The sequence below is a fragment of the Neofelis nebulosa genome, chromosome 13 (genome assembly GCF_028018385.1).
Source record: "Neofelis nebulosa isolate mNeoNeb1 chromosome 13, mNeoNeb1.pri, whole genome shotgun sequence".
Classification (NCBI taxonomy): domain Eukaryota; kingdom Metazoa; phylum Chordata; class Mammalia; order Carnivora; family Felidae; genus Neofelis; species Neofelis nebulosa.
Genome location: NC_080794.1, coordinates 772,765 through 793,257, shown reverse-complemented (window position 1 = coordinate 793,257; position 20,493 = coordinate 772,765). Strand labels below are relative to the sequence as shown.

The window sequence follows — 20,493 nt, the reverse complement described above, 5'->3', positions numbered from 1 at the left end:
GACAGCCTGCATCGGAGGGAATATCCCTCTCAGCAGGAGAACTTCCAGACAAGATGCCCAGAAGGGGAATAGGGCAAGGGGACTTTTGGGGGGGAAGGGATTTGAGAGGGGATTTATGTGTCTAGATGATGTCGCCAGCAGTCTGGTGGGGCAGCTAGCAGCTTGAGATCCTTCACAGCCCTTGAGTTTGTCAAAGGTTAGCAGACGGTGCATGTAATTTCACAGGGTACGCAAAGCAGGAAGTCTCTAAATGGCTAAAAATATGCTTATTTGGGCTGAATCTTAAGCAACTGAGTGTGTAAGAATTTGAGGTTAGTGCTGGTAGACTCTGAACTGATGTCCCAGCTTGCCAGGAGAAAGAAAACAACAGAGGGACCAATATACAGGGCCATCTTTAATCCATTTCTATAACAAGGAAAAAAAGACGACACAAATAGTCAATCTCAGGGATGATACAGGGCATGTCGCCAGAGACCCTGCAGACATCAAAAAGATAACAAAGGAATAACACGAACAACTCCATACACATTAATTCGACAGCTTAGATGAGATGGACCAATTCCTTGAGAACACAAAGTACCACAACTCACCCGACATAAAATAGACAATTTGAATGGCCCTCCAGTGACTAACGAAATTGAATCTGTAATTTTAAAACTCACAAAAAAGGAATATTCAGGCTGAGATGCTTTCACTAGAGAATTCTACCAAATATTTAAAAAAGAACACAATTCCATATAACCTCTTTGAGAAAATAGAAAAGGGAATCCTTCCCAAGTCATTTTATGAAGCTGATATTTATTATTACCTGATTTATTATACATTTTTATTTAAATATTTTAATGTTATATATTTAATGTTATATATTAAATATGTTATGTTTTATATACATATACATATTTTAAGCTTAAAAATATATTAAGTATGTATTATTAAATACATAATTGCGTATTATAAAAATATTAAAAATTTTTATTTACATAGATTACAGTGACACCAAAACCGGAAGAAGGCAGTATTAAAACAAAACATACTATAGAACGATATCTCTCACGAATCCTTAACAAAATACTAGGAAACTGAATTCAGTAATGTTTACATTTACAAATTTAAATAAAATTATATACTATGACCAAGTAGGCTTTATTTCAGGGATAAGAGGATGGTTCAATATTTGAAAATCAATGTCACTACTCTATTTAGGCTAAAAAGAAAAGTCAGCCAGCCGATCATACCAATTGGTGCAGAAAAAGCATTTCACAAGAGTCAATGCTCACTTGTGATAAAACCCTCAAAAAAATAAATATAGGACTTCCTCAAATTGATCAAGAACATTTCAAAAATTGTACAGCTAACCTTATACTCAATGATGAAAGATTACTCCCCCCCCCCCACCCCAAAGATGAGGAACACAGTAAGGATATCTGCTCCCGCCACTATTATTCAGTATCATACAGGAAGTTCCAGCCAGGGCAATAAGACATGAAAGGGAAATGAAGCCACACAGATCAAAAAGAAATAAAACTGTTCCTATTGGCAGACGATATGGCGGTATACATAGAAAATCCAAGGACTCTCAAACAAAACAACCTCCTACAATCAATAAGTGAATTCATCAAGGTGAAGATTAGAGAATATAAAAATCAACTGTATTTCTAATACTAACAGCACACACGTGGGCATCAAAATTAAAAATATAATGCCACTCACAATCACTCAAAAAATATACTTAGGTCTCAATATAAGAAAACATGTAAAGGACTTCTATACTGACAAGTATACAATGATAATGGAAAAAAACCCAAAATAAATCTAAATAAAGGGAGAGATATACCATGTTCATGGATTAGAAGACTGGACACAGTAAAGATGTCGATTCTCCCTAAATTGATACATATGTTTAATAGTTTCTACTAGAAATCTAGCAAGACTTTTCCGTACATACAGACAAGCTTATTCTAGAATTTATATGGAAAGACAAAGGAACTAGAATAGATGAAACACCTTTGAAAAAGAAGAATAAAGTGGAAGGAACCACTGTACCTGATTTGAAAATTTATTGTGTAGCTATAGTAATCATGACTGAATGGTACTGACATGAGGAGACACATATCAATGGAACAGAATCAAGAACCCAGAAATAGACGTACACGAAGTCATCCAACTGATGTTAAAACTGCAAAAGTAATTCAGTGCCAAAAAGTTAGCCTTTTCAACACATAGTGCTGTGGCAACTGGGCATCTATAAGGGGAAAAAATGACACTTGACTTAAGTCTCATGCCTTATGCAAAATTAACTCAAAGCAGATCACAGACTTAAAGGTAAAACATCATACTATAAAACTTTTAGGAAAAATTAGGAGAAAATTCTTCATGATCTATGGAAAAAGCAAAGAGTTTTTAGACTTGACTTGGAAAAACAACAATGACAACAAAAAACCCAAAACAAGCCAGAGAAGGAAAAACTGATCAAATGGTCTTCCTCAAGACTGAAAATTTTTGCTTTGTAGAAAATTTTGTTGGGAGAATGAAAAGATAAGCTACAGGATGGAAGAAAAGATTGCAAAACATATATCCAACAAAGGACTAGCATCTAGGTTATATGCGTTAAACAAACAAACAAACAAACAACAACTCTCAAAACTCCACAATAAAAACTCAAATAATCCAATTAGAAAATGCACATAATATGAAGAGATATTTCACTGAAAAGATAGAGAAATGGCAAATAAGCATGTGAAAATATGTCTCTCATCATTAACCATTCATCAGAGAAATGCAAATTAAAACCATAGTGAGGTATCACTACATACCTATCAGAATGGCTAAAATAAAAAATAGTGATAGCACCAAATGCTGGCAAGAATGTTCAGAACCCAGATCACACACACTGCTGGTGGAAATACAAAATGGTGTAGCTGCTTTGGAAAATAGCAGTTTTTAAAAACTACACGTGCAACTACCGTATCACTCAGCAATTGCACTCCTAGGCATCTATCCCAGAAAAATTAAGATTTATGTTCACACAAAACCCTGCACATGAATGTTTGTAGCAGTTTTATTTGTCATAGCCCCAAGCTGGAAACACTCCGATGCTCTTTAACAGGTGAACAAACTCTAGTACATTCACACCAGGGAATCCTACTGGGCAGTAAAAACGAATGAACCGTCGGCATATGCAGTCACCTGGAGGAATCGCCAGAGAAATACACTGAATGAAAAAGTCAATCCCAAGAGATTATGCAATGCATGATTCCATTTATATAGCATTGTTGAAGTGACAAGATTATAGAAATAAAGAACAGATTAGCAGTTGCCAGGGCCTCCAGAGGGGGTGGGGGCAGGAAGGAAGAGTGTGCGCCTATAAAGGGCAATAGATCTTTGTGCTGATAGGAATGTTTTGTACCTGCAGCTGTGGCCACATCAATATCCTGGTTGTGGTGTCTTACAAGTTTTTCGAGATGTTACCACCAGGGAAAAACACAAAGGGGACATGAGATCTCTGTAATTTTGCTTAAAACTGCACGTGAATCTATAATTATCTCAAGATAAAAAGCTTTACAAAAAATTAAACAATAGGGACGCCTGAGTGGCTCAGTTGGTTAAGCATCTGACTCTTGATTTTGGCTTGGGTCACGATCTTGTGTTTGGGGGGATCGAGCCCCATGTCAGGCTGTGTGCTGACTGCATGGGGCCTGCTTGGGATTCTCTCTCTCCCTCTCTCTCTGCCCCTCCCCTGTGCTTGCATGTGCTCTCTGTCTCCTTCTCTCAAAATAAATAGAAATTAAAATTAAAAAAAAGAGGATAACATATCAAATAATGATTCTATAAGTTTACTATGCACAGTCCTAAACTGGAAGAGTTACCAACGGATGTGCTTCAAGAAGGAAATGGTACCCAGAAGGAAGCAGGGCAGCTACAAAGCCAAGCAGTGCAGTCAGTATGTTATTTTCTGCTTGGAGATATAGGTGTTTGGCTAACACAGATAAAACCAAGCACCACAATGGGTAATGAGTTATTCTTTGTAGGTGAGAAGAATACAACTCTGTGAGGAGTTTCAGTTAATGCCCCTCCTGTTTACAAGGGGATCTGGATTTCACACACCTCCTTGTAACTGAGCGCCAGGAGACGGGAGCCCCGTGTGCTCATGTTCAACCCCGGGGTCAGGAGTACAGCCTGATGTTCTCTCTTCAGAGAGGTAGTATTTGAGGTCTGATGGCCTCATGCCCCCATGTCCATGGGTAGGGTAGAATTTGAATTGATTTTACTGACTTATTTTGTTTTTATCACCGTGGGGTTTTACTTTCTTTTTCTCTTGTCTTTGAAACTGAAGGACATACACATCAAATATAAAGTACATATACGTTTTATATGTCAAGCGGACGGTGCTTAACGGCTACAAAAGGCTTTAATTAGGAGCAGGTAACTAACCATATTACAGAGTAATTAAGGAAGGAAAAATGCCCAGGTGGGTTGTATAAGATAACCTAAAGAGAACTTGTTAAATAATTAGGTTTACTTCAAGCAGACCTGATGTAGTTTTATCATAATGGTTGCTAACTTGGGGGCTCAAAATCACAAAGAAGTTTTCTGCATCGAATCTATGATAATTACATTCACCTGATGAGGGTTTCCTTGGCATGAATTTAGCCTAGAAGTGGGGGAAAGACCATATCCCAAAGTAGAAAATCTAATATGAATATATGCTACCAATGTACTTTTAATTTTTCACAAGAAATTTAAATGTGATAATAGGAAAGGTATCACATTAAATAAAAATCAGTTCCTATTTAAAAGTCAGCAATTCAGGAACACGGACAAAGTACAGATCAGGAACAAATGGCCTCCATGCCAAGTGAAATAGCTAACAGAGAGCCAAAGGATTAACTCTATGGGAGAAACCTCACTCATTGGGGACTCGCTGACTTGTCTTTACATTCCTTTCAAGAACCTCTAACTTCTCAGACCAGAGCAGGTTAGAAGCATATATACTAAGTAGGACTGTGAACTTCAGGTACAAGGACAATCAAGTGCTCACAGCAAAGGCAACCACGGACCAGGAAATGAGCCAGGAAGTGACTCTAAGAGCACAGCACACTTATTCAGCAATTGATTGCCAACGATGACCTTGAATCTTCCAGAAAATTAAGTCATAGTGAGCAGACAAGCTGGCCTTTGCCTTCCTAGTTTCTCTCATGAGCAATGGTTTGGCATTTAAGATTTCCAAAGGTCAGAAAGGAGGCAAGGGCTGGTGGCCCGGGCCATATGACTGGTTCCACGTTTCACTTCCCGGCAGAAGAAATGTGGCATGCTGGGACAGTGGGGCCATCTGAGAGGATTCCTTGGTTTCTGGCTTCGGCAACCAGCTGGTGTGGGACACCAACACCTGGGATAAGAGACACTGAAGGTTTGGAAGAGGAATCCATTTCGTGGGAAAATAATGAGTGCAAATACAGAGAGATGAAACTTAAAATACCGGTGAGCCGACACGGTGGAGATGTGGGGGGAGCGGTGCTCCCAAGGGAGGAGGCCCCAGCACCCCAGGTGAATTCATCCTCGCCTGAGACGGGGCAAAGTCAGTCGGCTGAAGATTTAGAGGCGGGACGCGGTGGATGAAAAGTACTGACAGCCTCACAAGGAGCCTGGGCGTCTGGGGGGATTGCAGAGTATAGGGCGAACAAAGTGGAACTTCCAGGGTGATCGGTGGCGCGAGTCTGAAGACTCGAGGGGTGAGTCCAAGGTGGGAGGGAGGGCTTGGTCGCAGACAGGAAGAGAGACCTCCCTTCTTCCACGACTGCAAGAGAAGGGTAGAGGACGAGCGAGTGTGGAGGTAAGTCACTTCACGGGTTGGAGAAGGGCAGGGGAGGAGAGGTGGTTTCCTGGGCGTGGCACGTTCTCCCCTGTCTTCTACTGGACAGGAGACAAGGGGTCTAGCGAAGGTGGGGACAAAGGGCAAGATGGCCAGGATGAGAGGGCATCGCCAAGTACTACCGAGAGCCCCTTCGAAGCAGACCACAAATCCGCAGTGAGCTTAATCTAAAGAGCGCTCTGTCTGCACGGTGGCAGGTCACGTGGGTTGGGAAGCCAGGGCCAGGGATCTGCACGGTTGAAGGACCAAGAAGGGACGGGTGGAAGGAAAGGCGACGGCATCACAGCATCACGTGTGGAGAGCGAGCAGCTCATCATGTGACAGAAGGGGAGCAGGTGCCATGCGACTGTGTCCAATGAGCAGCCGGGGAAGTGAGTACCTGAGGGGGGGGGGGGCGGGGAAGAGAAGGTGCCTAGAGACGAAGTGACGAAATGGACACTAAGCTGCGGACTGACCCCTCTGCACGGACGCTGCAGTCACCCAGGAGCGGTGAGGCGCGGGGGCGGGGCATGAGACCCTACAACAGGGGACCTCGTAGAATGAGGCATAGCCCCGAGGTCATCACGTCACAGCGATGAGCAGGATTGAGTAGGACACAGAACGCAAGATGGCACGAGCTTCAAAGAGAAAAACGTTCTGGTAACGCTGGTCAGGCAGGAATTAAGCTGCAAAAGCTTGAAGTGTTGGCTTGGGAGAGAGAGATGGTTCGGGTGGTGGAAGAACACGTGACCTGTGAAGGGCAGGTAAAAATAAGGCAAGGGAGGTGGGAAAGAAGGCAAAGCCTAAAGCCCGACCCTGGTACTCTGAGTTAGATGCCGGCAGAGAGGAACCATGATGTCTGTGGATTTAACATTTGCACCACAGACTCTGATGGTTGCTCAAGGTCCGGTGACGGGCTCTGTGATTTTGCCGAAGACCTCATTTGGATCAAATCCGCTGTGGGGCCCGGGGGTGTGGATGCAAGGTAGTTAGCAGGTGAATGAGCCTGGTCAGCCACCAGCACTGAAGCTGTGAGTTCCTAGTTGCTTTCTACGTGATGTAATAACATCAAAACAGAAAGAATTCTCCCAAGGTGCAAAACTGTCCCGAAAAGGAAATCAGTGACCAGTGTGGTACACAGAGACAAAGAAACCTAATAAAAACAATCATCTTTAAACAGGGAACAAGTTTTGGATACTTCAAGCATTTTTTTTTTCATTTTATTTGTTTTACAGAGACCATGCACGAGTGGGGAGGGGTGGGGGAGTGACTGAGGGAAGGGGGGGAAGGGAGAGGAGGGGGGAGAGAGGGGGAGGGGGGGGGAGAGAGAGAGAGAGAGAGAGAGAGAGAGAGAGAGAAAGAATGAATCTTAAGGAGGCTCCACAATCAGCACGGAGCTGACAAGGGGCTCAATCCCATGACCCTGGGATCATGACCTGAGCTGAAATCAAGAGTCGGAAGCTCAACCAACTGAGCCACCCAGGTGCCCAGTTTTGGATACTTCCAAGAGTAGAATGTTCCATTTGATTCTGATACACGAGAAGATAAAATCATATTAAGAAGTAAGGGCAAGTCGTTTGTCAAATATCTCAGAGAACACTCCAACTGGTGTAATTAAAAAAGAGAAGGTGAACAGTTAATTTTTTATTGGAGGATACATACACAAAATGTTGTCTTTCTGACTTGCGACTTTGGAGCAAACCTGAATACCGTTAACAATATTTGCACATTTACAAAGATCTGTGAAAGCATCCCTTGTGAATGTTAAAGGTCTTCCACGTTGGTCTGGAAGGTATAAGCTTTGGTCCCCGTTATCCTCCACCCCCCAGTTTTACCCTGAGTTCAGAGATAGATTTTGACTCATGTTAAATGTCCATGTTTGTTTAGAACATGCAGGGGAGCAATGACATCCAGTGGCAATGTTTAATCTGGGTCACCACTGAGCGGAGATTTTATGGAAGAGATTTCTGTACAAGATATGCAGAATAAAAACCTAACTACCCTTGAGAATGTGACACAAGGCAAATTTGAGCCCAGATTCTGGCTCTACAACTCCCAGCTCTGAGACTCAGGCAGAGCACCGAACCTCTCAGTTTCCTCACCTGTAAGTGGGACATAGTGTTTACCTTACACTGCTGTTGTAAGGGTCAGAGACACTGGACACAAAGTCCAGTAGATTATTCTGCGTAGATTATTAGAACTTCATCTTTTTTGTTTTTTTAAAGCAATGTCTACACCCAACGTGGAGCTTCAACTTACAACCTTGAGATCAAGAGGTGCATCCTCGGGGCGCCTAGGTGGTTCAGTCGGTTGGGCGTCCGACTTCGGCTCAGGTCATGATCTCGCGGTCCGTGAGTTCGGGCCCCGCGTCGGGCTCTGGGCTGACGGCTCGGAGCCTGGAGCCTGTTTCGGATTCTGTGTCTCCCTCTCTCTCTGACCCTCCCCTGCTCATGCTCTGTCTCTCTCTGTCTCAAAAATAAATAAAACGTTAAAAAAAAAAAAAAGAGGTGCATCCTCTATTACTGAACCAACCACGTGCCCTAACTTCATCTTTATCCAGAGGTAAGAGTTATAATTTAGGCTCGGCACACCATCGGTTTTTCAGTAAGGAAAAATTTCCTGTACAACCATGGAAACAGAGGAGCAAGTTAATACCAGAAGAATCTTCAATCGGTACATATTCAAAGATACTGACCTAAAAGCTTCTTTGGTCATGCAATAGCTAGAAATAACACTGTTCTTGGCAAAATGTAATAGGGAAAATTATTATTGTATACTAGGTCCCAGAGGAAATACAGAGATGGGTCACTTCTTTTTTTTTAATTTTTTTTCAACGTTTTTTATTTATTTTGGGACAGAGAGAGACAGAGCATGAACGGGGGAGGGGCAGAGAGAGAGGGAGACACAGAATTGGAAACAGGCTCCAGGCTCCGAGCCATCAGCCCAGAGCCTGATGCGGGGCTCGAACTCACGGACCGCGAGATCGTGACCTGGCTGAAGTCGGACGCTTAACCAACTGCGCCACCCAGGCGCCCCAGAGATGGGTCACTTCTAACTCACAATGTTTTTATACTTGTAAACGTTTAAAGGAACTTGTTTACATAGTAACAGAAGACACTTCAAAATCAATTTTACCAATAAAGTTTTACCAGTCAATGTCTAGACTTATGGAGGTCTCCATGAAATTGAAAAAAAGATAATCCAAAATATAGACTTCCTTCTCCTTTTTTTTAATGGTTATTTATTTTTGAGAGAGAGACAGAGCGTGAGCGAGGTGGAGTGGGGGGGCAGAGGGAGAGGGAGACACAGAATCTGAAGCAGGCTCCAGGCTCCGAGCCATCAGCACAGAGCCCGACGCGGGGCTTGAACTCACGAACTGTGAGATCATGACCTGAGCCGAAGTCAGACACTCAACCGACTGAGCCACCCAGGAGCCCCTGGACTTCATTCTTATATAGTATCCTAGGTTATATACATATTTATGACAAAATTATTCAAGGTGCTAATGTACGACAAGTGGGAAAATAGCGATGGCCACCAAATAGCAACTTCCATTTCCCCCCCAAATATTACCATGGTCAAAGTGACTCTGAAGAGGAACGTTAGTCTTCAAAACACCAAATATTTTTAGCGCATTCACAAAGACCGTAAGAACTAAGAACGAGTGCAAGTGTATCCCATTTGCAAAACGACAGGAGGAATTTCTTGTTTTCTAAGAAGACAAGGGATTCTAACGTGTGTGCATACGGCCAATGTGGAAGCCCACGCTGTTTCTACTACTGTGCTGCTTTCTCGGACTGCTTCCTCACCGGAGGAGGGGAGGCGTGAAGGAACGTTTAAGCCCATCATCTTCTTCAGGAAGATCCTTACTTGGAACAAACAGTTGAAAGGGAACTGCAGCTTACGTGTTTTGGAGGCTGCGGTAGATGCTGTCGTCGCAGGTAACTGTCTGCCTAACAGCTACTCCCCAAGGAGCCAAAGGAACAGGTGAATGTGACCCCAAAGCTGGAGACAGGCATTGGTTATTTTAAGCCAATTATGGCCATTCCCAGCCCCCTCCTCCCTGCCAGACTGGATTAGAAAAACATACAGCCTTGGGGCGCGTGGGTGGCCCAGTTGGTTAACGTCAGACTCTTGGTTTCGGCTCAGGTCATCATCTTGAGGTTCATGAGTTTGAGCCCCACACTGGGCTCTGTGCTGACAGTGCAGAGCCTGCTTGGGATTCTCTCTCTCCCTCTCTCTCTGCCCCTCACCTGCTCTCTCTCTCTCTCTCTCTCTCAAAATAAACTTAAAAAAAATTTTTAAAAGAAAAATATACAGCCTTAAGCTAATCAGTGCAAAGTGTTATTACCCTGGCCACATAATGGGTCCAGGGACAGGGACTTGACCCAATGTGGCTCAACCGGGTGGAGAGGAAGAACTTTTACTCCACCAATGCAGGGAAGAGCTCCTCTTTCCTACGGATGTAAGAAGAAAGTGACCGAAGGGCGCCTGGGTGGTTCAGTCAGTTAAGCATCTGACGCTTGACTTCGGCTGAGGTCATGATCTCAGTTTCGCGAGTTTGAGCCCCGGGAGTGGGGCTTTGCGCTCACAGTGCAGAGCCTGCTTGAGATTCTCTCTCTCTCTCTCTCTCTCTCTCTCTCTCTCTCTGCCCCTCCCCCGCTTGCACTCTCTCTGTCTCTCTCTAAATAGAAAGAAAGAAAGAAAGAAAGAAAGAAAGAAAGAAAGAAAGAAAGAAAGAAAGAAAGAAAGAAGCTCGGATTACAAAGAGTAGTCATTTTATGGCTCTGCAGGGGTAAGGATGACGGTGCTACAGGTCCTTGCCCTCACAGCTGAGCTCCTCAATCAGCCAACCCTGAACACCCTCCCCACTGACAGTTATTTGAAAAAAATACTTTTCCATATTACCTCCAGCATTTTGAGTGGGGTTTTCTGCCCCCTGCAGTTGGAAGCACTCCGCCTGATGAAACGACCCAAAGGGCTCATCACCTATCATCGACTAAACAGAAACTGTGTTACGCACAATTTCAAAAATTCTTTTATTTTTGGTCATATAGAATCGGTTTAAAATCAAAAGGCGGTCAAGTAAGCCGGGATTTAGGACTAGGGGAGTTCACCCAACCACTGGCTACTTGGCAACCACCAAGTGCCAGGCATCTGAATGCTTAGGAAGCACACATTCAGATCATCTGAGACATCTGCCATCACAACAGGGTTATGTCTGCCCCCAAGTGCTCCCGGGCTACTGAGCGGGGTGCCGGTCTCCCGCTGAAGTGCCTGATGGATACACCAAAGCCTGCCCTCAAGGCTTGTTCACCTCCACGGTTGACCAACTTCCTTCCACCTGGTCGACCTGTTCTCTCCCTAGGTACATTCACCACTGGGAAGCCGTGAGGCCCTGAAGCTCCAGAAAGCCGTGAAAGTACCTCCACAACTCTCTGCCCCCCCGTGGACTGTGAACTGATTTCAGATCCGAGTTCTCAGAAGGGAAACCTATTTTTTAAAGGATGCCCTGTGTGACCTCTTCAAGTCAAGCAAACGTGGTCTGTGGAAGACGTTTTAATTAGTGTTGCGTTTATATTACACACAATGTAAAGACTGCTTGGTTTCTACCATAAAGAAAAAAAACTATGTCTTAAAGTCGGTTTTCCTATTAACCTGGCCTTTTGTTTCATACTCTGTAACTCAGAAGAAAAACGCCACCTCTCAAAAGGAATCAAATCAAAGGTGCTTTTAGCAGTCCCAGAAGGCTGTGTCCAGGAGCACCAGGGACACAGAAACGTCTCAGCAGACCCCTGCTTTCAAAGAGCTCATGGTCTCATCTTGAAAGAAACATTCTCTTTGTCGCAATTGAGATTTGAGCAAATTATAAAAGAGATATGCAAAGTCCTGGGGCACCTGGCAGGCTCAGTCAGTAGAGCATGCAACTCTTGACCTTGGGCTTGTGGATTCGAGTCCCACGCTGGGTGTAGAGACTAGTTAACAAATAAAATCTTAAAAAAAGAAAAAAAAAAAAAGATATGCAGGGTGCCTGGGTGGCTCAGTCAGATAAGCCTCCGACTTCGGCTCAGGTCATGATCTTGCAGTTCCTGAGTTCAAGCCCCGCGTCGGGCTCTGTGCTGAGAGCTCAGAGCCTGGAGCCTGCTTCGGATTCTGTGTCTCCCTCCCTCTCTGCCCCTCCCCTGCTCATGCTCTGCTCTGTCTCTCTCTCTCAAAAATAAATAAACATAGAAAAAAAAAAAAGACATGCAAAGTCCAGTGCAAAGATAGTATATATTTTATGAGGACTTCTGCAATAACAGGGCATAAGCAAATGAACAAGAGAAACAGTCTTATAACTAAGGGAGCACACCACATATAGTAACATTTTAAATGATAACAAAAGAGAGAGATACTTTGTTTTTAAGTTCCAAATTTTTTCTGCATGCTTAAAAATTCATATTTGAAAAATTACAAGCCTCCCTCTAACATACGTCCACTCGCCCATAATTTATTAGCCCTTGATGAACGGTGTACCCTACCCTGCACACCTCAATATCGTTAGCTGCTTTTTTAAGGACTTAGATGCCAAAGACACAACACAGAAGAGAGACAGAAAGAAACAAAGACTAAGATAACTACGCGTTGTCATACAGGAGCCTGCCATTCTGAGTAGTGCAGGAATGCACTTGGCTGTGGCAGAGTACAAAGCAGTCTTTCTCCAGGTGTCACAGCCATCATTATCAGGGACTTCTTGGTATTGGCCAAACCTCTCCACATTAATTTACTCTGGTTTGGGGAGCTCAGAGGGGGATTACAAAGGGAGAAAACTTGTAGTTACACGGCGTTTATTTGATTCATATGTTACACTGCTATTTATTCTTCACATTTACCCAACTTTATTCACCCTTTAAACCACAGTACCCTGCATGTCATTTTAGCTTTTAAATTACATTCACGGCTACAGAGAAGCACAAAAGGCTTCTTCAAACATACAGAGCATGGTCCATTACTAAGATCAGACTGGTAGAGAAAGCAGCGATATTCAGAGAACACAGAGCACAGAGGATTCAAAGGTTTTTCTCTCAAACTATTTTCACTGGCATGTATCCTAACGGAGTTTTCAGGAACGGGGCAAAAAGAAAATCTATTCCATTAGCCTAACCAATCTCTAGAGGGTGGATTATGAGAAGACGTTCAAGAAACAACATCGGCTTTCTCCTCATTCCAAAGAAATATTCAGAGCAAAACGCTTGCCTGATTAGATATGCTAAAAGGGGAAAGAATCGTGTTATGGCTAATTCCATGCCTCGGGGCCCAAAGCGTGAGATACTTTTCAAAACACATTGGTGACGTGGTTCTTAACAGAAGAGGTATTACTATTATTACTAAGTTAAGAAGGAAAGTTCACATTTTAGGCTTACGTGGAATTATTTTTCAAGGAGCACAAGAAGCTTTGGAAACACCATTTACTTAAATCATGATGATATTCCCGTGAAGCTGTGGCCTAAGTTGCCAGTAGTCTGGGTTCCCGGATAGATTTTACCAGGACCCCTTCTAACTCACCCCTACCGGAACCCACCTCACCCTTGCCCAGGCGGTCGGTTTCCCTTCCTGCATGCGGGAGCTACAGAGGTTGCTTTACCGCCAGTTACAAGGACGCCATACCACCAGCAGCAAAAAACTGGTCCAACCAACTACTCAGTTTGCTGTGCCTGGAGACAGGCATTGTTTTATAATCCACTAATCTTGCTTTATAATCCACTAATCTGGCCCCCCAATAACTTTCCCTTGCCTCCTCTAGGGTTAACAGTAACTTGAACTACGTTAAGGGGTCTATTTAAAAGACAGAAACCAACTGGACTCAGGAGATGGGATGATGAAGAATTAAAGATTCCAACTTTCTCTCAGGCGGAGGGGTACCAGGGACAAATAGAAGGCTGGGGAGTAGGAATGGGTTGGTTGGGTTTGGGATGCAGTGTGTGAGGATACCCCAGGCCATCCAAATGGAATAGTTAGGTATGGAGTTCAAAACAGGCTCTTAAGCCTGAGGGACTGATATGACTGGAAACAGAGATTCAGGAGTGGCAGAAGTCACACGCAAGGACTGGGACGGAATGCTTTATAGTTCAAGTGACTGTGAAAACTATCGTCCACTTTTGCTTTTCTAAAGAACAAGGTTTCCTCCTGAAATCACTGTTGCATCAGATGCTAACCAACTTGGATATACATTGGAAAATAAATTAATTAATTAAAAAAAAAATCAAGGGCAGCCTTGATCTCAAGAGTGCCCCCAAACAAACAAACAAACAAACACACCACCAAAAAGCGAACAAACAAGTTTTCAAAGGTCTGGGCACGGGAGCCATTATGTAGCATAGGATCTCGACCTTCTATCAGGTCCCCGGACCAACAGCACCTGCGTGGGCTGCGAGCTGATCAGCCGTGGAGCCGCCATCACCCCCCATCTACTGAATCAGAACTGCAACTTTATGCACCAGGGGACTCGGGGGGCCCAGCAGTTTGAGGACCTCTTGTGTAGTGTTCCCCACACTCTAGTTCTTTAAATGGTCACCCGTTCCCAGCACATGAGGAAAGGAAAACACAAACATTAGAAATGATAAATAGATTCGATTTGGAGAAAGGTCCTTCATGCCACTGTTAGACGCTTCCTTGACTGACGTTTATGTCTTTTATGAAATTCAGGTCATGGTTATTTTGGTGATTTCTCTAACAGTAAGTTATTTTATACTTTACTGGCACCACATACCTTTGAAGATGTTACTTCCTTTACCCCAAATATCCTTACTCTACTTCCCCTATTAAGCCCAAATTTCTCCATGAGTCATATTCTGACTACCAAGGCCTATGTTTTAGTGTCATGGGGACGCCATACCAAAATGCCACGAGCCGGATGGCTTAAAACTAGAGAAATTTATTGTCCACCAGTTCTAGAGGCTAGAAGTCTGAAATCAGATGTCAGGAGGGCCATGCCTTCACTGAAGGCTCTAGGGAAGGACCCATCCCTGCCTCTTGCTAGCTTCTGGTGGGTGCCCACCCCCTTTGTGGTCCTTGGCCACTGCCGTCTCAGCCTGCCCTTCGTATCACATTCTCCCTGCACGTGTCTATACCCAAATCTCTCCCCTCTTATTCGGGTAGCAGTCATTGGATTAGGGCCTCCCCGAATCCAACAGGACTTCATCTTAACCGGATTACATCATTCCTATTTCCAAATAAAGTCACAATTCGCAGGTACCTGGGGTTAGGACCTGAACGTATCTTTCGGGGGATCCAATTCAACCCGTAACGGCCTACAATGAAATATTTTTTTTAATTTTTTTTTTTAATTTTTTTTTCCAACGTTTTTTATTTATTTTTGGGACAGAGAGAGACAGAGCATGAACGGGGGAGGGGCAGAGAGAGAAGGAGACACAGAATCGGAAACAGGCTCCAGGCTCCGAGCCATCAGCCCAGAGCCTGACGCGGGGCTCGAACTCACGGACCGCGAGATCGTGACCTGGCTGAAGTCGGATGCTTAACCGACTGCGCCACCCAGGCGCCCCTGCAATGAAATATTTCTAAAAGAAAACATCTTGATAATTCTCCAAGTGATGTGGTAAATACTATAATACTGTGCTTTCCAAATAAGGCACAAAATAAAAATATGAAGACTATATTGTAATAAACTCAGCACACGACTAACAATTTGCATTCTTGTTTCATTAAACCGTGTTCGTTGTAGAAAGCATAAAGTCCAAAGTGTAGAGACTGATCTTAGATTTTTTTTCCTCAGTCTTAGCCTGCTTTAGTCCTTACTTTTTTTCCCCTAGCATTTTCTGCACCATTTATATTTTTTAGCCCCTTTTTGGCCATCATTGCTTGGGACTACCTAATCCACTTGTTAATTTTGTCTCGCAAATCTTGGTGTCAGGAATTACTTAAGGCCAATTTGTGTCACCTCCCAAGTCTCAGATGGCTGGAGTTCTTTAGCCATACTAACTGGCTTTAAGAATGCTTTGAAATCTACACTGGGGAAACACTGTTTCAGTTTAGATATACTTAGACAAGGGTTTCAAACGGAAACAGATCTGTTTTAGATTTTAACTTTGTGTTACAATCTTACATACAGTATTCATGTGGTTATTAGTTTCAGGGCGGGCAAAATGTTTACTACTCAGTCTATGGAAGAAGACATATTGCCTTAATTTGCTAAAAAGCATTAAAGGCAGATATAGCTCATCACTAGTACTTCATAAGCACTGGCTCTTTATTTTTCACCCTATTGCTGTTAAGCTACACAGAGCCTCCTTTTCTGGAAGAGAAAATAAGTATAGAGCACAAAGGAGTTTAAAGGTTAGGCAAACATTCCTTTACCAGCTAGCCAAGAGGCACACGTCTGGAAGGTGGAACCTGATTGTTTTACTTTTGGGGAACAATGCTGTGCAAATATGGTCAATGATAAATGAAGGTGACAGCTTACGACTTTTGGCTGGCAGTTTCAACTGCCACATTTGCTGTTTCTGAAACCAACTTTCTTTTTCTTTTCTTTTCTTTTTTAACGTTTATTTATTATTGAGAGACAGAGGCAGAGCATGAGCATGGGAGGGACAGAGAGAGAGGAGAAGACACAGAATCCGAAGCAGGCTCCAGGCTCCAAGCTGTTAGCACAGAGCCCGACACGGGGCTTGAACTCACAAACCGCGAGATCCTGACCTGAGCCGAAGTCCGATGCCGAACCAACTGAAGCCACACAGGTGCCCCTAAAAACCAATTTTCTATTCCATTAGTTTCTTCTAACTTTCTCTATTAGAGAAAAAGATTAAATTGTGAGTAAAAACACATTTGGATGGAATCATGACAAAAGAATACTGTTACTTAAAGCCTTATGATATTTATTTATTTCATTCTTTTAACATTTATTCGTTTTTGAGAGAGAGCGAGCGTGAGCAGGGGAGTACAGAGAGAGAGGGGACACAGAATCCGAAGCAGGCTCCAGGCTCTGAGCTGTCAGCACAGAGCCCGATGTGGGGCTCGAACCCATGAACTGTAAGAGCATAACCTCAGCTGAAGTCGGACGCCCAAACAACTGAGCCACCCAGGTGCCCCTTATGATCATAATTTAATCAGTTAATCTGTGATGCTCAAAAGTTCAATTAACTGCATCCAAAGTGTAGTAGAGATTGGCGATATTTTATGAAGGTTAGTTCATATAACACAAATGAAATGTAAAAGCTCCGTCTCCCGAACTCTTCCAGTCCTTTCTTCCTCATTCATAATCCCCACCTGGTTTTCTTATTCAGACTTTCCACCCCTCCCTAATGCTCCTATCCAGGTCAGAGAAAAAAAGTGTGGGGTAAGGAGCATTGGAAAATAAAGAAAAGCACAAGGACAACCAAAAATCGCTAGACAAGCGTATTTTCTTTGCAAAATCTCCCGACTGTGGTTCTGTACAGGGAGGACCCGACCACATGGACGAACGCGACCATTTGTGGCTCAGACAACACTTCAAAAGCCATCGGGTTCCTGGAGGATGTCCTAAGGCTTCTAGGAATGGGTGTAATGCCCCAAGGGGCACCAAGAACAGGGCAATCACAAGTCACAGGAGAGGCTGAAGGTGAAGCAAATGCACTGTGACCTCACCCCTCTTAGGGGAAAGATGGAACCTTCCATAGGCTCTCTCCACCTCGCCCTCACCTCTGTACCACTGTTTAGGCTCCCCTTATTGGAACTCCATTTCTCTCCAGCCCTGGGCATCTGCCATTCTGCCGCCCTGACCAGTTACTACCGCCTAGGCTCCCCACTCTGGGCCAGGGTTCCTCCTAACATACTTCCCGAAGGCACAATCCTCCAGGACTCCTGCCCGCTGTTTTAACTACTCATTCGTTAGTGTCCTGATGGCATTAACCCTGTATCTGCCACTAGACTGCATGCTCCGTGAGACCAGAACCACGCCTGTCGCGTGGCCTGCGGTATTTGCAGCACCCTGCTGCCTCCACCCTGCCATTCCACGCGTGTCTGTTGAAGGAGCAGCGGGCCACCACACGTGATCTGAGTCCGGGTACATACTTTTGAACTTGAACCTCTCCCTGGGATTGTAAAACTCCCAAAGTCTTAATCTGAGAACGCACAATTCCGAACAAGGAATCAGAGACTGGTAAACATCTCGAGGCTGATGCAAAGGAGACGTGCACGATATTAGTGATTTTCACCACGCAGGACTAAAACAAAGCACAACAACACAGTATATGAATTGGGAAGGCTTTCGATTACTCAAAAAAAACGATTCCCTTACAGCATCCAGGTGTGGGTGCTACAGGGGCAGCAAAGATTAAGCAGATAGGGCTCTGCTTCCAGGCTGTTCATGACTTTAAAAAGGCACATTTATAAACAGCCATAATGCAACCCAGAAAGGACTAAACACCCGAGAGACGGAGAAGGAGAGAAAAAAATGAGGCAAGAGGTCTCCGCACGAAGACACGGGTTAGTCTATCGATTACTTCTCACTGTAATCCCAGGGCAAAGAAAGGAATTCCAACCCAGGAAAGGTCATGCTGGAATACTCGAAGAACACACTGAAATACAGGCGTCGCCCTAAGTCCTTCACGGCCCCTCGCCGGGGACAACATCGCAGAGGAAAGTCTTCAACTGGCTTTCCAGACCCGGAGCTACTGAAAATTGGAAAACCCTCCGCGTGTGAGCGCGTAGAAAAGGCCGGAGGAAACTTGAGAAAGCAGATCACGTAAACGGGCTGCGCACGGCCGGGCCCGCGCCCCCGCGTCCCCGCCGCCCCCGACCTCCCGCGGCCCGGACGCGCCCCCGAGACCCGCGGCCCCGCGCGCACCCGCCCGCCTCGCCCGGCCGCCTCGTACCGTAGGTTTCGGACATGGCCGTCTGCGACATCTTGGGAGCGGCACCGCCTCTCGCCGGGTCACCGGCTGCAGCTCCGGCCGGGCCGGCGGGCGTGGGGGGCCGGGGTCGTCCTCCGCGCCTCGGTGGGAACGGCGAGCGGCAGGGGAGCGGAGGAGGGAGGGGCCCGCGGTCCCCACGGCAACGGCCGGCCACCCCGCGGCTGCGGCCCTGCCGGACTGCGGGCTCCGCGCAGGCGCACGGCCTCCGCCCCCCGCCGGGCCCGGACGGGGACTGGGAGGAGGAGGAGGAGGAGGAGGAGGAGGACCAGGAGGAGGAGGAGGAGGAAAGGGGCGCGAGGCCCGGCCCTTCCGTGGTCGCGCGTGCGCACGCAGACCGCGGCGGGGGCGGGGGGGCAGCTGGCCCGGGCCAGGGGCGGGGCCGGGGAGCGCCGGGAGGCGGGGGCGGGGGGCGCCCGGCGCGGGGAGGCGGGGGCTGGAGTGGGAGCACCGGGGTGGGGCAGGGCGCGGACGGAGGGTTGCGGCTGGCCGAGGTCGGGTTGCAGGGGTGGGGAGGGGCCTGCGATCCGCAGGCTTGTGGGGTGACCGAGTGTTGGGGACAGTGGGGTCTAGCTCTTGGGCAGGGACGGCAAAATGCCTGCAGTGGGAAGACAGTCTTGCCGGATTGGCCCTCAGCGGTAAAGACTTTGTCGTCGTCGTCGTTAGCGGCTCGCAGGCAGGAAGAGACTTCTTTAAACTATTATGGTCAACCGGGGAACGTGGTTAATGGGTAACTGGGAGGCGGTAGCCCCAGTTGTCCAGCTAGAAGACCAGCCCCTGTGGCCGAGGAGGCTGGCTTAGCCGGGAAACTGAGCTTTACGCAGACCTGCCAGGCCCTCTCCTGTAGGGCTAAGCTGGTGTCTGGAGAAAACGGTCAGAACTTAAGGTGCCCTGGTGCTGGAGAGAGTCCCCAGAAGACTGTAGACATTGGCCCTTCTGCGTCCCATGTTAAGGGAATCTGGCTTACGGGCAGGAAGCATCTCACGGACCTCAGCTTAGGTTAGGATTCGGTGGCTGGGTATTCTGATTTAAGGCGCAAAGCTGAATTCAGAATCCCCTTCTGCTGGAAGTGCAGAGGTAAATGTTTATTAGGAAGAGAATTTTGGCTGGGAGTTTGCTTCGTCTGAGCATGACCAGAGTCACGTCATATGTCCTAAGGCCCAACCTTATTCAAAAGGTATAGATACTAAAATATGCCTTGGCTAAGCTCGCAAGTAACATGCACTGTGGGGAAAAGGCTAGTAAATACGTTTTTTTCGAGTCCGTTTGGCTCCATCCTCCTCATAAATTGGCATCAGACTTTGACTGAGAACTTTCCCCTCTTCCCCAATGGCCATTTGGCTCTACATTTTACTCTTCTCTCTGATCTTAATAGCAAATAGATATCCTTGCTTCTAAATCACAGAGAAGCCCCATGCTGCAATGTTGTGAGGACTATAATCTAGAATTATTTTGCATATATATCTTGTTCGGTGGCTGAGATACTTTGTTGCTTTCTTAATTTGGTTTTCTGCATGTTAATTCTGATTTACACTCCTGAGTATAGCAGGCTAATCTGATGGAAACTATTTCCAACGAAAGACAGGGATCCCATTCTTTAAATCTAAGATTTCTGCCTGCCAGAAGCTTTTGTGGATAAGAAAGAAATCACCGAGTTACAGTGATTGCTTGGGTTATTGATTAAAACTGGACCTCAAGATCTCTGAAACCTGGACAGAGTGGTAGAAATAAAAAAATTAAGCTGCTGTTTCAAAGCTGAGA

General features: G+C 45.4%; 1 protein-coding gene and 1 long non-coding RNA gene across 3 annotated transcripts in view; both read right to left on the bottom strand.

Annotated features, from left to right (window-relative positions):
- The window catches only part of RAB4A (RAB4A, member RAS oncogene family), a 46,686-nt gene extending 27,696 nt beyond the window's left edge, over positions 1-18,990 (bottom strand). Inside the window, exon 1 of one of the 2 annotated variants that reach the window (XM_058696080.1) lies at positions 18,697-18,990. In XM_058696080.1, the coding sequence (XP_058552063.1) occupies positions 18,697-18,727 (31 nt within the window). In that variant the 5' untranslated portion in view covers positions 18,728-18,990. The remainder of the gene's footprint in view (positions 1-18,696) is intronic. The other variant, XM_058696079.1, reaches the window with a different exon arrangement.
- On the bottom strand, positions 4,716-7,107 carry LOC131492495 (uncharacterized). Its single transcript, XR_009252069.1, has 2 exons — positions 5,477-7,107; positions 4,716-5,386 (listed from the first exon to the last, which is right to left on the bottom strand). It is a non-coding gene; the product is annotated as an uncharacterized LOC131492495 (long non-coding RNA).
- Positions 18,991-20,493: the final 1,503 nt, after the last annotated feature.